General features: G+C 34.8%; 1 protein-coding gene across 1 annotated transcript in view; it reads right to left on the reverse strand.

The window, feature by feature from the left end:
• Nucleotides 1-8,377: 8,377 nt before the first annotated feature.
• The window catches only part of Tgt (tRNA-guanine transglycosylase), a 31,969-nt gene continuing 25,241 nt past the window's right edge, over nucleotides 8,378-15,105 (reverse strand). Inside the window, exon 8 of the mRNA XM_035367969.2 lies at nucleotides 8,378-8,605. Coding sequence (XP_035223860.1) covers nucleotides 8,453-8,605 — 153 coding nt within the window. The 3' untranslated portion in view covers nucleotides 8,378-8,452. The remainder of the gene's footprint in view (nucleotides 8,606-15,105) is intronic.

A 15,105-nucleotide genomic window follows, 5' to 3' on the forward strand; every position in this document is an offset into this window, starting at 1 on the left:
GTGCATTTTGAAACATTTATGCAAGGTCCATATTCCTGAAGTTTGGAAAATAAAGCTTTCAAATGCCTGCAATGTTCCTCAGAATCTTTAGAGGCTATGAGCAAGTCATCGACAAAAGCGTAAACGCCTTCTAAATCCCGCGTGACTTCATCTATAAAACGTTGAAAAGTCGCAGATGCATTGCATAAGCCGAATTGCATACGGATACTTTCGAATAAACCGAATGGTGTGCATATGGCGGTTTTGTGGATGTCGGCTGGGTTAATTGGTATTTGATGGTATGCCTTAATCAGGTCGACATGACTAAAAATTTTAGTACCGTGCAATGCAGCAGTAAAATCGGCTAAACATGGAATAGGGTATTTGTCTTTTATTGTTTGAGCGTTCAATGCTCGATAATCTCCTACAGGTCTCCATTCCAGACTTCCCTTTTTTGGAACCATGTGAAGTGGGGATGCATAATTGCTGCTCGAAGGTCTCAAATGCCCCAATTGCATCATAGTTTGAAATTCTTGTTTTGCTATTTTTAAGCGATCTGGAGCTAACCGACGAGGTTTTGCAACCACAGGTGGACCTTTAGTTATGATATAATGAACGGTGTTATGTTTAACAGGTTGGTTAGGATCTGGTAATCTAGTAACTGAAGGAAATTCTTTTAAAATTTTGTGATATGGTGTATCACTAAATACAGTTTTTACTGAATAAATGCTTGCATTTTTCACGCAACCGACGGTTTTAAAATGCGTTTTTAAATCTTTGAGACATTTGTTTCTGAGATCAGGCACCAATTCAAAGAAATGGAGAAAATCTGCTCCAAGAATGGGTGTACTAACATTTGCTATAAGAAAAGTCCATGTAAACTGTCGTCTTAATTTGAAATCCAAAGAAAGTGTTTTTTGACCATAAACATGAATAGTAGAAGAATTAGCAGCGAAAAGTGTTTGTTGGGACGAATTCCGTTTTTGAGAATTATTTGCTGGAAGTAAGGACACGTCAGAGCCGGTATCGACCAAGAATGAAAGGTTTGTTCTACGGTCACGAACGAACAGGCGACGTGAAACTTGAGGCAAAGAATAAGTCGCCTCTATTCTTTGCTGGTTTCGTTTCCCTGCCATGAACAAGGTTTTGTACATTTGTCATCTCTACACTTTTTCCCAAAACGTCTATGATAGCAGCAAACAGAATAATCTCTCCTTTTGGAATTGCTTCTTTCCTTATTGCGATCTCCGCGATTTGGCGAGCGACCACGAGAAAGAGAAATGCGATCAATACGTTTGTTTAATTTTTCTATTTGTTTAAATAATTTATCCTCAAGAGACTGATCGACTGTGCGAGAAACGGCACAAGTCCCTGGGGTTGGATTTACTTCTAAAATTCTGTCGGCAATTTCTGCAGCTTTATCTACAGTTAAATTGGAAACCGCTGCCAAAATAGACTGAACAGTCGAAGGCAAACGTTGAAGGAATAATTCTAACATTAAGTTATCAGGAACATTTAAAGATTCTGCTCGACGCTTCATATTTCTAAGCAAATCGGAAGGTTTTCGAGAGCCTAATTCTTCTCCAGATAATAACTGGCGAATTTCTTGCTGAGAAGATTCTCCTGAACGATTTATTAACTCAGTTTTGAGCTTTGTATATGGATCAATAGGGTCTGGTTTCATAAGTAAATCCCGTACTATTGAAGCAATATCTGGAGGAAGATGAGCAACTACATAATTATATTTAGAAATGGATTCTGTGATAGGTTTGGGGGTGGCAAGAGCAAAGATACTTTCACACATAATAAACCATAAAGATGGGTCTGATCGGTTATAAACCGGAATTTGGACGGCATGAACATCAGACATTGTGCAAGGTTTTTAAGCCAAAATAAAAGCAAAAATTTAACTAAAGAAAATGAAATTAAATGATAAGTACAAAACAGAATTATAAAATGATCTATAATTACTACCCATCTGTGATCCGGAGGATGAAAACCGATGTAATCCATTACTTCTGGTTTGGAGATCTTGAGTGATGGCTTGTAGTCAAAACCGAAAGTGCTTGAGAACTGTTCATACGATTTAACACAGTCCAGGTCACCATTATGGAAATTTCCGGTTATGTTTTTACCACCAATCCTCGAATTCCATATCACAGATTATGTTCTTACTGCATTAATACGAGTATAATATTAACAAGACATAGTGCACAATAAAAATTAAGCTTTATTTAGGAACTTCGCGCACACTGCCCGACAGTCTGCCTGTTTCGCTCTGCTCGCTACTCGTAAGAAATTTTTCCTCTAGGGTTGCCACACTTATCGGAGGGCGCAAGGCGCGCTCCTTATCGCCATCACCACACGCACACTCATATGCGCAGTCGTAAAAGGTCTTACGCGCAAGCGTGAACGCCTCTGCGCATGTGTCAACGTGGCGCCTGCGCAGAGAGTTTTTAGTTTTGATGTCCGGATTATAGATCATTCCGAATTATGGGTGTCCGAATTAACGACTTCTGACTGTATATGAAGGGAGGTGGAACCTCGAAAACATCCATGCAGCCAACCCATCCACAGGGATTTGAGATTACATTAATTTGTTTGTTAAGGGCGAAGTTTTTGTATCTTTAACATTTGTTATTGAAAGGCATTATTTATCTTTGCTTTCATTTAGTTTGATTTATGTGAGTACAGCAAAGTCTAAGGGCTATCAGTCTAAGGGGAAAGATGCCTTCGTGGAGGACTTTTTAAGGGAAATTGGCTCGTATACACGTTAAACATGGGGAAAACCACGAAAACGCCCATGCAGCTAGCCCGTTCGTGAGATTCGAACCTCGGACCGAACTACCAGTGTTCAGCGACTTTACCACTCGGCCGATTGTGGGCCATTATATTCCAGGATAGACATATGTAAAATTTTTGTTTTGATTTGGTGAAACATGTTGTTAATTTTAACGCATTTACAATGACTTCATTTGCTACCTTATAGGAATTTGAAGTTTGTATACATATAAAAAAATCTGATGTGTACACCACATGTAAGGAATATTAAATTATACGCACTTTTTCTTGCATTTCATTTAAAATTATTGGATTGAATTAAATCTACTTCGTCCATAACGCATAAACCACAATAGAATAAATGCATTCTTTAAATTCACTATATTGGTATGCCATAGCGACACTCTGGCGTTAGGTTGAAGAATTATCTAATCGTTGCCACATGTTCTCTTCAAATACTATAACAAATTTAGAACGATGTATAAAAGAAATTAAGCAAACAAAACAAAAAAAGAAACAGTTTTTCACAGACGATTCAGTATTTCTCATTCAATTCATTCAGTTCTCACTTTGCGACACGGCAAAAATACATAAAAACTCAAAATATCTATATTAAAAATTTGGAAGTAAATCTTGAACACTTATTTTCTCGAAAAATTCCAGAAAGTATTAAGCATGATTTAATTTGCAATAATAAATGAAGGCATTATCTTTGTTGTAGCGAAGCTTAGTTTCTTTAGATTGGTAACAACTCCGCTATTTTGCCAAGTTTAAAATGTAAACAAACATGTCCGCCATTGCAAAATTGATTAGGCTTAGCTGCACTTAAACAACTTTTAAATTGTTGATAAATCCACAAATATTGCATGCAGATTTACTAAAGGCATAAAAACCTTAACCGGGAGATAAGAACAACATAATACAATCATTTTTAAAGCAAAAAATGCACAATTTACAAACATATACGAGTAAAGAAACTGAGATCACTCAGCCGGGTAACAGAGTGGATATATACAGTACACAGTCCGTAATCCGGACGTCCATTATCCGGAATGATGTATAATCCGGACCTCAAAGCCACAAACTTTACGCATGCGCATACATTACGCGCGTATGCTTTACGCATGCGCGCATTGAAAGAAATGTTTGATGAAGTAAACAAATAAATATTAAGCTTTCTTTTTGTAAAATGTGATACCCTTTAGATCCTAATTGCTTTTTATTTCATGAATTACGGTTTCATATTTTTAATAGCATAATTTCTGCATGCCATCTTACCAGATTTAAATTGATGGGGTATAATCCGGAATCGGCGAAGTCCCGAGTCCGGATTACGGACTTTGTACTGTATATAAATATATTTATATACGTTTGGTGCGGCCGATTGCCACCAAAATACGAGGTACATATCTGCATGTTATAGCAGTCCTATTTACAAAATTTCAATGTTCTGAGGCTATTCGTTTTTCAGTTATGCGAGATACATACGTACGTACAGACACCACGAAAAATTCTCCTCAGAATTCATTTTAAAGCAGTTTTATAATTTTTTTGGAGCAAAAGTCTTTTATTCTATCCTTACGTATAGATGTCATGCAAACACATCGTTAAATTGCATTCGATAGCAGTCAAAATGGATATTTTTGTTGAAGTATGCTGCCTGAAACTTTTCGCGATTACAATACTTCATTTTTACTTCATACAAGGAAGTAATGAAATAATAATAATACGCTGAAAATTACATAAAATGTTATGATAAATGTATGTTAATGATTTTCTGTCTTATTTTAAATATTTATTAGTTAACAGATAATTGAGTTTGGTTAATTGGTTGAGGGAAAGCACGTGAGTGCTGAAGAAATAGGGCTTTTTTTTACTGCTTTAAATGTGCCTTTCAAAACAGTGCTTTTATTTTATGGGCTATAGCACATTCGATACTTATTTGTTACGCTTTCACTAGTGCCATTGTGGAGACATCGACAGCCCCGATCACCTAATATTTAGCTGTTTTTACCCAAGTTCTGTGCATTTCAAGAAAGAGATAGAAATTTAGCTTTTAGCATGGGCCAAGAACACAACTAAAGAAAATAGCGCATGCCATCAGCATTTCTTCCACTTTCATCTTGCAAGTTTGAAAGTCATTACAGCTTGTTCCTCACTTGTCTGACCTATAGTCAACTCAAGCCTACGAAATTCCTCATGGTGCAAGTTTATGCCTGTTGTTGGCAACAGCCTTGAACACCTTACAGGTGATCGTCATTACAGCATTCTTTTACCAAGCACTGCTATCATGTGAATGGTTTTGCTTCACTATTTTCTAACAATCATATATTTTACAGAACTTCATGTAGTTACAATTTCTCCTATGAATAATTTTTCTATACTCTAATGCAATCTAAAATATGTGGGTCTAATATTTATGCATTAATATGTATGTATATATTTTTTATAAGTGTGCACATATACATAAGTATACATAATTATGTCTAGTCTGAGGCTGTGGAATGTGTTCTCGTCTATTGACTTAAATTCACCTCTATGTACTAACTATGAATGTGTGTGTGCACTCTCATTCTGCTGTTATGTACACAATTTAAATGTATTTTCATAGATATGTCTGCAGAATTTATGCTTATATATATAATATGTATTACTGTGCCAATGCAATACATATATATATATTGGCAACATCTATAATATTAAGAATTGTAAAATTTTTTCTTGTTTAACTGTGCCAGTTCCATATAGTATCAGATACTGTCTGGTGTCCAGCCGTACGCTGAGGTATGGCAGATACTTAGATTGCCTCCGTTAGAATGATGCTCAAATTCCGTGAGGTCTTTATATATGGGTAGAAAGTCATTTTGTTGGTGTAAAAGTATAAAGATATTATTTCAAGTGATGGTATAACACAAATCATTAATTTTCTAGCACACAAACGAAAAAAGTTAATTGGTTAAAGAGTCGCTAACGAGTGCACAGAGAACTACCTTTTCTAGCACACCAACGGAAAAAAAGTAAAATGGTTAAAGCGTCACTAATGAGCGTACAGAAAATGCTGGAAACAATTAGAGAATGTGGCAGAAAATTTTAATGAAAAAACGTGGATATGTAAGCAATGAGTTGCTCTGGAGCATTGATTTAGCGCTTGTGTGTTCCCAGCCTAATTTGACTCTTTTTTTTTTTTGTCCAGTAAATTCCTAACGATGGACAATAGTGAAATATAATGTGATGATGAAGAATTGCGAGGACAAGATTATCAATATGTTTCTAGTGACAACAATATTATACATCGTCCTAGGACTAATATCCGATGAAGAATTTCAAGCAGTTCTGAATCACGCCTGGATTCAGATGATTCTGATTCTCAAGAAGGATGGTCGTCAGTAGAACAAACCTCCAGTCTTTGAAGAGTTTTTAGGTCACTCAGGATTAAATACAGAAGACGCTTTAGATAGTGTAGCGGATGCTGTAGCTTTTTTGTAAAAAAAAACCATTGTTGTAGCATTTTTTTTTTTTTTTTTACATTCCTTGTACAGAAGTAAAATAGATAACTATTACCAAAATATTGATGAAAACACAATTTCCAAGAAAGCCCTCAAAGCGAAAGACATTACAATACAAGACATAGCGACACTTTTCGAGCTTATTCTTCTTATGGGGAGAGGGCATAAGGACGAAAAAGAGGATTATTGGAGCACGGAATCCCTGCATAAAAACACCATTTTCCTCGAAAATAATGATAAGAAACAGATTTCATGTGTTATGAAAGGCCTGGCACTACAGCTACTTAGTACAGAAGCAATTTTGTGCACAAATTGTAAAAAATCGCCCGCTACCTGGTGAGAGTTTGTTTGAAGAACACCCACGCAAAATGTGTTAAAATAATTTTTTGCTGAAATTGTGGTTCCATTTCTTCAAAAGAAGTGTTTAGGGCTCCTATGCCTTTCGACTAGAATCATGATTTATCTCTAAAACTACTAAAACCATGATTTATCTCTAAAACCAAGAACTACTAAAACCCAACTGTGGTGAGTTCTGATGCAATATAAATGTGCTTAAATCTATATTTAACCTTTCAGCACGCGCGCTTAGCAATTTTACATGAGCATGCGCACGTTGTATTTTTTACGACATCCATTATTTTACTGTTTTAGGCACAAAAGAGGACAGAAATGAGTGAATATTGATAACAAATTTCTTAAATAAAATATTAATCATATTATTGCAAAATACAAATGATATCACATTCAAATATAAGTACATTATTTTTAAGTTCTTATGTTAGTGAGATGGAAATGCAATAATGTATTTCATTATAGAACATTTTAAATTTATTATTTAATAGTTATATTTTAAAATCGAAGCTAATTTTAATATTCATCAAAGACAAGTATAGACAAATAAAAAAGGAAAGCACCTTGGTAGGAAAATAAAGTAAGTTTAGCATTACTTACTTCTGCATGGAAATTTACACTTCTTACTGGTTACAAAAAAGCACTTTAAACTATAATATTTTTATTTATTTCTAAAAAATAGAAATAAAAGAAAATACGGAATGGAAATCACTATTGTTCTCCCATCCAAAGGTTTTCTTGCCTTCCTTTTCTTCATCAGATAATTCTTAAAGAATGCGAGTAAAATCAGCTGGTTGCACATATTTTTTTTGCCATGAAAACCAATATAAAATTTACAGAGCCAAATGTATTCAAATTAAAATAATACAAAATTACAAAATATTTAAGAAAAAAAAATATTTTCTGAATTTTCACCCACGAGCATGCACGTGTCGTAAACTTAATGAAAAAGCTGCCACGTAGGACAAAAGCCCATTAAAAAAAAAAAAAAAAAAAAAAAAAAAACTTCCTGTTGGCACATTCCATGATGTGGGGAAGGGTAGAAAGGAGGAATAGAAATGACCTTCAGACGTCTCAGCTTTGATATGCGAAAGATGTGCATTAAAGACTTATTTTGTCGTACATTTTGCGCATACGCGCGGGCTGGGAGGTTAAAAAAAATTCAACTAATTATTTAAAAAATAATGTTTCTAGTTGGAAATGTCAGTAGGTAAAAAATATAAATATTATTTTCTTCCTTTTTTTTTTTAATTTGAAATATTAAGGTAGTAATTACATCTTGGTACCCTCACTCTTTTTGTGCATTTAAAAAGTATTATAAATTGCTTCATAATTTCATAATATAAGCACAAGTTTGATAAAAAAGTTTTAGGGTAATTTAAAATCTGCCATATTTACTCACATATGCCCCCCTTTTTCCTGCTTCAAAAGAGAGAGAAAAAGTATGCCATATATACAGTTTCATAAGAGAAGCTTAAAGTATAAACATAACACATTAAAAAGCTCACATAAAGACACACTAATGTTATCTATTTCAAAGGTCTCGATAATATTTTTTTTTTTACTTACACATACTTTCCTATCTGCATACATTTTACAGTGTTACCATAAAGCACAAATTTTTAAATTGTATGCTGAAAATTACCTAAGGGGAAGAAATATGAGAGTAAACATAGCATTTTATTTTTATCTGTAGCACAAAAATAAATTAAGCAAATTCACACCAAATTACCAGCATGTTTTAAAACAAGTGAACAAAGTATTAGAAAAATATTTTATTTATAAGAATTAAAATTTGTTATAGGTAATTTTATAAAATGTTAAAAAATTGTAGTCTAAGAGGGTAGTTTGATGTTCACAGCATTTAAAGCATCTACAGCCCATTTTGGATACTCTTTTGTAGGAAACATTCTTAACATGAAATCTTCAACAAATTGAGGAAAACGATCTTCAAGTATACTTTCACGTATAGACCTCATTAAATTCATCTGAAAAAGAAAGTAATCAATTGTGGCTACAGTTAAATAAAATTTTCATTGTAGACAAAGAATACAACTAGCAAATTTAATAAAAAAATTGAGATTTTTTTATGCCATTGTTGCAAGAAAAAGATCTAGATGTTTCTTTAAATAAAACATTTATATAAGCAGAAAGCAATGAATATTTTTTTTATGAAAATTACAATAAGCAGCACACATAGTATAATAATAACTGGAAAAAACTCAAGGTGAACATTGATATTTAGTAATTCCTCCTTAGCACATGAAATTAAGTTCCTCAAATCACTCTCAGGGTAAAAGTAAACTCGTAATACGGCTAAGTATTAAATCTCACCACTGATTTACAGCTGAGCTCCCTAGCTATTTGACCTGTATTCCATAGCATGAGTTCTAGAAACTTCAAAAATGTATTTTTGCAAATTTTACAAAAAGTTGCCAAGTTGCCAAGAAATTGCCAAATGCTGTTAAGACATATCAGGGATGAAATTTCCTATCTTTCCCATTCTAATTCAGCTATCTTCACAATTCTAACGCTGCTTTAAGAATTAAAAGATCTAAAATTTCAAGTTACAAACAACCATTTAAATGCAAGATATATGACCACAAATTTGATTAATGCAATATAAACTACAAAATTACCAACCTAAAAGTAATAAATAAATAAAACAATAAAAATATCCCAACAGTATAGAAAAATGAAAAAACAAACAGAAAGGATTTAAGTATTTACAACATTGCCTCCTCTTTAAGGACTACACATTCCAGGCAGTACAATTTCCAAAACCAGGAATAACTATTTCTCATTACCATAATAAGGTGCAGCCCCCTCATACATCAATACCTTAACTGCACAAGAAGTTCTTTGTATATGCACCACTACATTGTTCAATTTCTTGATCACGCGGTTGTAGCTTAAGAGAGATCTCATGATGATGTAATGGATTGTAGAACCTGACTTGATCTCCTTCCATGATTTCTCTCACCATCAACTTGGCATTGCATTTCGTCTTCATCCCCTCAATGGCAGTACTGATCCTTCCTCTGGAAAACCACTGAAAATCTTCTAAATGTCGTTGCAGATCTTCCAAGTACTGTTCAAGCAAAGAAAGCATGTCTGGTGGTCGTTCGAAAAGTAAGTTACATGGTAGATGAAGATCATGGCTAAAAATCCTTTTGCGCTGATGAAAATCAAGTGCTCTCATGAATGGCACTCCTGTACCCTAGCAGAAATAATGGCAGTTTCTGGTCCCAGTCCTGCTGGGTCTGGAACACAGATAGAGCAGAGAGGGTCCAAGATTGTTCGATTGAATCTCTCCACCATCTGACTGTGGATGTAAAGGAGTGGTTTGAGTCATTTCCATTCTGAGAATTTTACAAAATCCTTGTTTACAAAAAAGTGATGTGAAGGATCACTAATCAGAATGAATATGGAGAGACACTCCAGATCATGAAATTCAGTTCTGCACTAGGACTTCTGCTTTTTTTGAAGCTTCTTAAATAGAGATGGAAAAGTTTCTGGCCATTTACTAAAGTAGTCTATGACAAGTAGGTAGTTTTTGTTACCTTTAGCTGTATGAGGTAAAGGTTTGAGAATCTTCAAAGCAATCCTCTTGAATGCTGCTGCCACATTATAGTGCAGCAATCCTCCTTATGTATGTGTTGTAGACCTCTTTCAAGTTCCACACACCTCACAGGATTTGCACCACCTTTCTACCTCTGCTTTGGCTTTGTCCCAGACAAAAGTGTTTACAACGTCGTGGAGTGTCTTCTTTACACCAAAATAGCCTCCAGTAGGCGTGCTAAAAAGCTCTGGCAGAATACTAGGAACTTGAGATGTCGGTAAGATGAGCTGCCATTTGAAAATCTTTCCGTTCTCAGCTTCCCATTTGCAGTAGAGAGCTCCATCTCGCAGGTGAAGGGAATTCCACAAGGCCCAATATTTTTTTGTTGTCGGACTAATGGGAATTTTTTGCCAGCTGGGCTTTTCTTTCATTGTTTCCATTACTTGCATTAATGGCCTCAATCAAGGATCTTCCATTTCAGCTTTTCTCAATTTTTCACTATACCATGCATGAATTAGGCTCTCATATTAAGGAGTCTATATTAGTTTGACCACTGGAACTTCAAAGTCATATTATAACTCGGCTTTGGAAAAATGTTTGCAATTTTCTGCACAAGGTCTTGAAAGTGCAGCAGCAATCCCATGTGAAGTTCTGCTGCGATGTTGAATTTCCAAGTCATATTCCTATTCCTGTAGTCGCCATATCCAACTAACAACTTGACTCTGCAGATTTCTCAAATTAATATATTTTTCCAACCTCTGGTTTAAAGTGACAACGAAAGTGATGTTGGCAATTTCTTGACATACAGTTTTATTCTATCTTTGTAATGTTTCTTTTATAGCTCCTCTTTCTCGTTCATAAAACTGATTACTTTCCCTAGAGACTGCGGCAATACTCTTTGTTTCTGCAGTTCTGCAGCATTTGCTTCAACAGATTTTTTCATTTCTGCAGCATTTGCTTCTGTTGAGGTCTTTCTTTCCCTTTTCATTTCAACAGTATTCGCTTTCATCAAGGTCTTCATTTCAGTGGCATTCACTTTTATCAAGGCCTTAAGCTGCCGCTTTTTCCGGTCTGGCAGCAATCATGTCCATAACTGCTTTCAGCTGCTCTTCCATCTTCATGGTTGTCGACATTAAAGAAACCCCAAATTCTGACATCTGTTGTGAGTTACAGGATTGTTGACGTTATTAAGATAATCATAATAATAGCTGGAAATAACAAGACATACGGCCACAAATTACATTAAACACAAATTAAAGTAAAAAATTATTGATCTAAAGCAATATAAAATACTACAGAAAAACAAAAACGCAAATTAAAAAAGGTCTCAAATATTTGCAACACTATTAAGAACAGGTGTCAAAGAAAATATCATAGACTATTTAATTTAAAAAATAATTTGACTTAAACATAATTTTTAACTTCTGTAAAAGTTTAGTTTTAAGGATATCAAAAAGAAAAGTACAGTCAGATTTCCATTTTGAACTGCATTTAAAAGTAATTCAGATGAATAAATTTTAAAATACTGAAATACAAACACATGGCAAAATCATATGTGCTGGTCAGACTGGATTATGGTTGGGGGAGCCTACTGCAATACCGAAGGGCCCGAATTCACATTCTGGAGAACACATGGATGTTTGTAAACATATAGTGTCTTGTGGGCTGGGGGGGCACTCTTAATATAAGGTGATCCGAAAGTCCTCTTGAGAGGTTGATGGTAGGAAAAGAAGGGTGGGGCACCCTCGCAACCAGCCCCCTGGGGCGTTCTTCATCAAAATTTGGGGCGTAAATGAGCAAAGTCGTACTGTCACCTGCTAGGTGCTAAAACTCTTGCTCTCCTTGCTACAATGAATTTCGTAGGCTTGTTCTGATGTTATTGCCAGATAAGTGAGATAAGTCACAACAAAAATAAATCACTTGATGATTACATTTCAATTTCAGGCCAATCACAAGTGCATTTATGTTGATTAATTTGTGCTCTCTAAAAATCAGAATTTATAAGAGGTAGTTAATCATTAAGACAGAGTACTAAAAAACACTTAATTAAGAACAAGAATGCTTATTGTTAAGAATTTCGTACTTAGATAGGTAATTTTAGTGCAATTATAAGTAAAATCATTGTATTTCTTTTTTATAATGTAACAAGAAAAGTCTAAAGAGACGAGCTATGTCGGAAAAATAAGAAACGGAGGTAAGTCCATTTAACATTGAGTAAACGGGTATCTCGGTAATTTGACGAGATATCACCAAGCTAGTAACGGTTTTGGTGATTAACTTTGTTGCAAAATTTGCTGAGAAATTGCCCAAATCGGAGACTATTTAATGACATTTGGGTCCGGTCCCTGTAACACCGTAATAAGTATTGTAACTGAATGAATATAATTGATGACTATATTAGCTGCAAATGCAATTTGACACTCATATTGCCTTCCAGTAAATTCGAGAAGCAGAAAGTACTAGAAATATCTCGGCTGCTGGGTGAAAACCATATAAGGCTGGAAAGAGTATCTGCTATTAGCTGTTGCTGCAAGTAGTCAATTCATCAGAGTAGATAGGAGTAATTAGATATCTCTGGATTAGCTTTTTCTTTAGATGCGCTTTGCATTGCATTGTGTTCAACGTTCTCAGTAGTTTGAAGTGCAACTACTGATTGTATTCTGTGATACTGTAAACACCTGTATGAGTATGTCTGTGGAAAATTCCATAACTTTGAAGTGTTTCTTTCGATAAAACAAATTTTATCAACCTATCATCGAAGACCTGTGTGCATTCAATCTACAAGCATTCTTGTATTATAAACTCATATGCACGCAATACTATATAGTTGACTTTTTAAGGCAAACAGTCTTATAGCTATGTAACATACCAGGAAAATCATAAAAATCTCAAAATATCAGCCTAGTTATCTACTAGGAATTATGGGGGATTTACCAGCATTTAGTGGTTTAGCCACTAATCAGTTGAAGTAAATACGAAAGGTATGAATTTTGAGGTGAGATTTTATTTGTTTCTCTGTTCGTATTTAGATAATTAAGATCTTTAATGTTTTTACTTCCTTGTACAAAAGAAGCATTGTAATAGCGAAAAATTTCATGTATTACACTTCCACAGCACAGAAATATCCATTTTGAGCTTTCCTGAATCCTTTTGGATGATTTTTTTGCATGACTTCCATACTTTGGACAGAATAAAGGACTGTTATTTTCCAAAATGGATTTTTTTCAGGAGGTCTGTATGTATGTATGCATCTCACGTAAGTCAAAAATGATAAGCTGTAAAATGTCAAAATTTTGTATATGGAACTACTATAACAATTATAATTTTATATGGAATTGCAAATGATAATAATTTAGCTGTGCACCTTGCATTTTTATTGCAATCAGCAGAAACAAAAGTAAATATATATATTGGGTTGTTCGGAAAGTAATTTTGTTTTTTCCTGTCAGAGGACTTAATTACATTTTTTTGAAACCAACTTCACACTTAAGCTGCATAACCATTATATGTCTTGAGAGCTGATATTACAAGGCTTGTGTGTGAAAAAGTTCTATTAATTCTACGCAGTAGTTTTTGGTTAGTGCCCTTTTAAATATGGAGAGCAATAAGCAGCATTTTCGTCATATTTTACTTTTTTACTATTTTTATTTTTAAAAGGTAAAAATGCTGTACAAGCGAGAAAAAAATTGACGGATGTGTATGGAGAAGGCGTGTTAACAGTACGCCAGTGCCAGAACTGGTTTGCAAAGTTTCGATCCAGCAATTTTGATGTCGAAGATGCACCACGGTCTGGAAGGCCGGTTGAAGCTGACAAAGATGCGATAAAGGCATTAGTTGATGCAAATCGGCGAATAACCACACGAGAGATCAGTGAGAGGTTAAATTTGTCGAATTCGACTGTTTATGGCCACTTGAAAGGCCTGGGCTTAACCTCGAAGCTCGATGTGTGGGTGCCCCATGTTCTTACGGAGTGAAATTTGTGTCATCGCGTTGACATGTGTGATTCGCTTCTGAAACGTCAGGAAAATGATCCATTTTTGAAGCGGATTATTACTGGGGACAAAAAATGGGTCGTATACAACAATGTGAAACGCAAGAGGTCATGGAGCAGAAAAGATGAAACGGCTCAAAGTGTTTCAAAAGCCAACATTCACCAAAAAAAGGTGATGCTGTCCCTTTGGTGGGATTTCAACGGAATCTTTTTTTGGAGCTTTTACCGGACAATACAACTATTAATTCGGAAGTCTATTGTCATCAGCTGGACAAATTGAATGATGCACTTAAACAGAAGAGGCCAGAATTAACCAACAGGAAGGGTGTAGTGTTCCACCAGGATAATGCGAGACCTCATACAAGTTTGGTCACTTGCCAAAAGCTTTTACAGCTTGAATGGGACATACTGCAAAACCCACCATATTCTCCAGATCTGCAGCCTTCCGATTATTATTTGTTCCGGTCCCTGCAAAATTTTTTGGATGGTAAAACCTTTACCTCAAATGAAGATGTCGAAAACCACCTGAATCAGTTTTTTGCCAGCAAGGACCAAAACTTTTATGAGCGGGGAATCACGTTACTGCCAGAAAGATGGCAAAAGGTGTTGGACCAGAATGGCTAATATATAATTTAATAAAATATTTATTCATTATACGAAAATTGTCTTTCATGTTCCCCCCAAAAAACGAAATTACTTTCCGAACAACCCAATATATATATACCCACCCCTTACCCAGATTAAAAGTCCTTACCCGACCCTTATTTTCACAATTGCCGGTCATTCAACTTCTAATTACAGAAATGTTGTATATGATGAAATATTCATGTTTTGCTAATGTCAATTATTAAAAAAAGTAATTTTAATGTATGTAAATTAAAATCATATCATTTATCTTTCTACATAAGTTTTTTGTTTTGTTTCATATATATATG

Source organism: Stegodyphus dumicola, chromosome 2 (genome assembly GCF_044657685.1).
Source record: "Stegodyphus dumicola isolate Sdum_Otavi_A_Nest chromosome 2, ASM4465768v1".
NCBI classification, from domain to species: Eukaryota; Metazoa; Arthropoda; class Arachnida; order Araneae; family Eresidae; genus Stegodyphus; species Stegodyphus dumicola.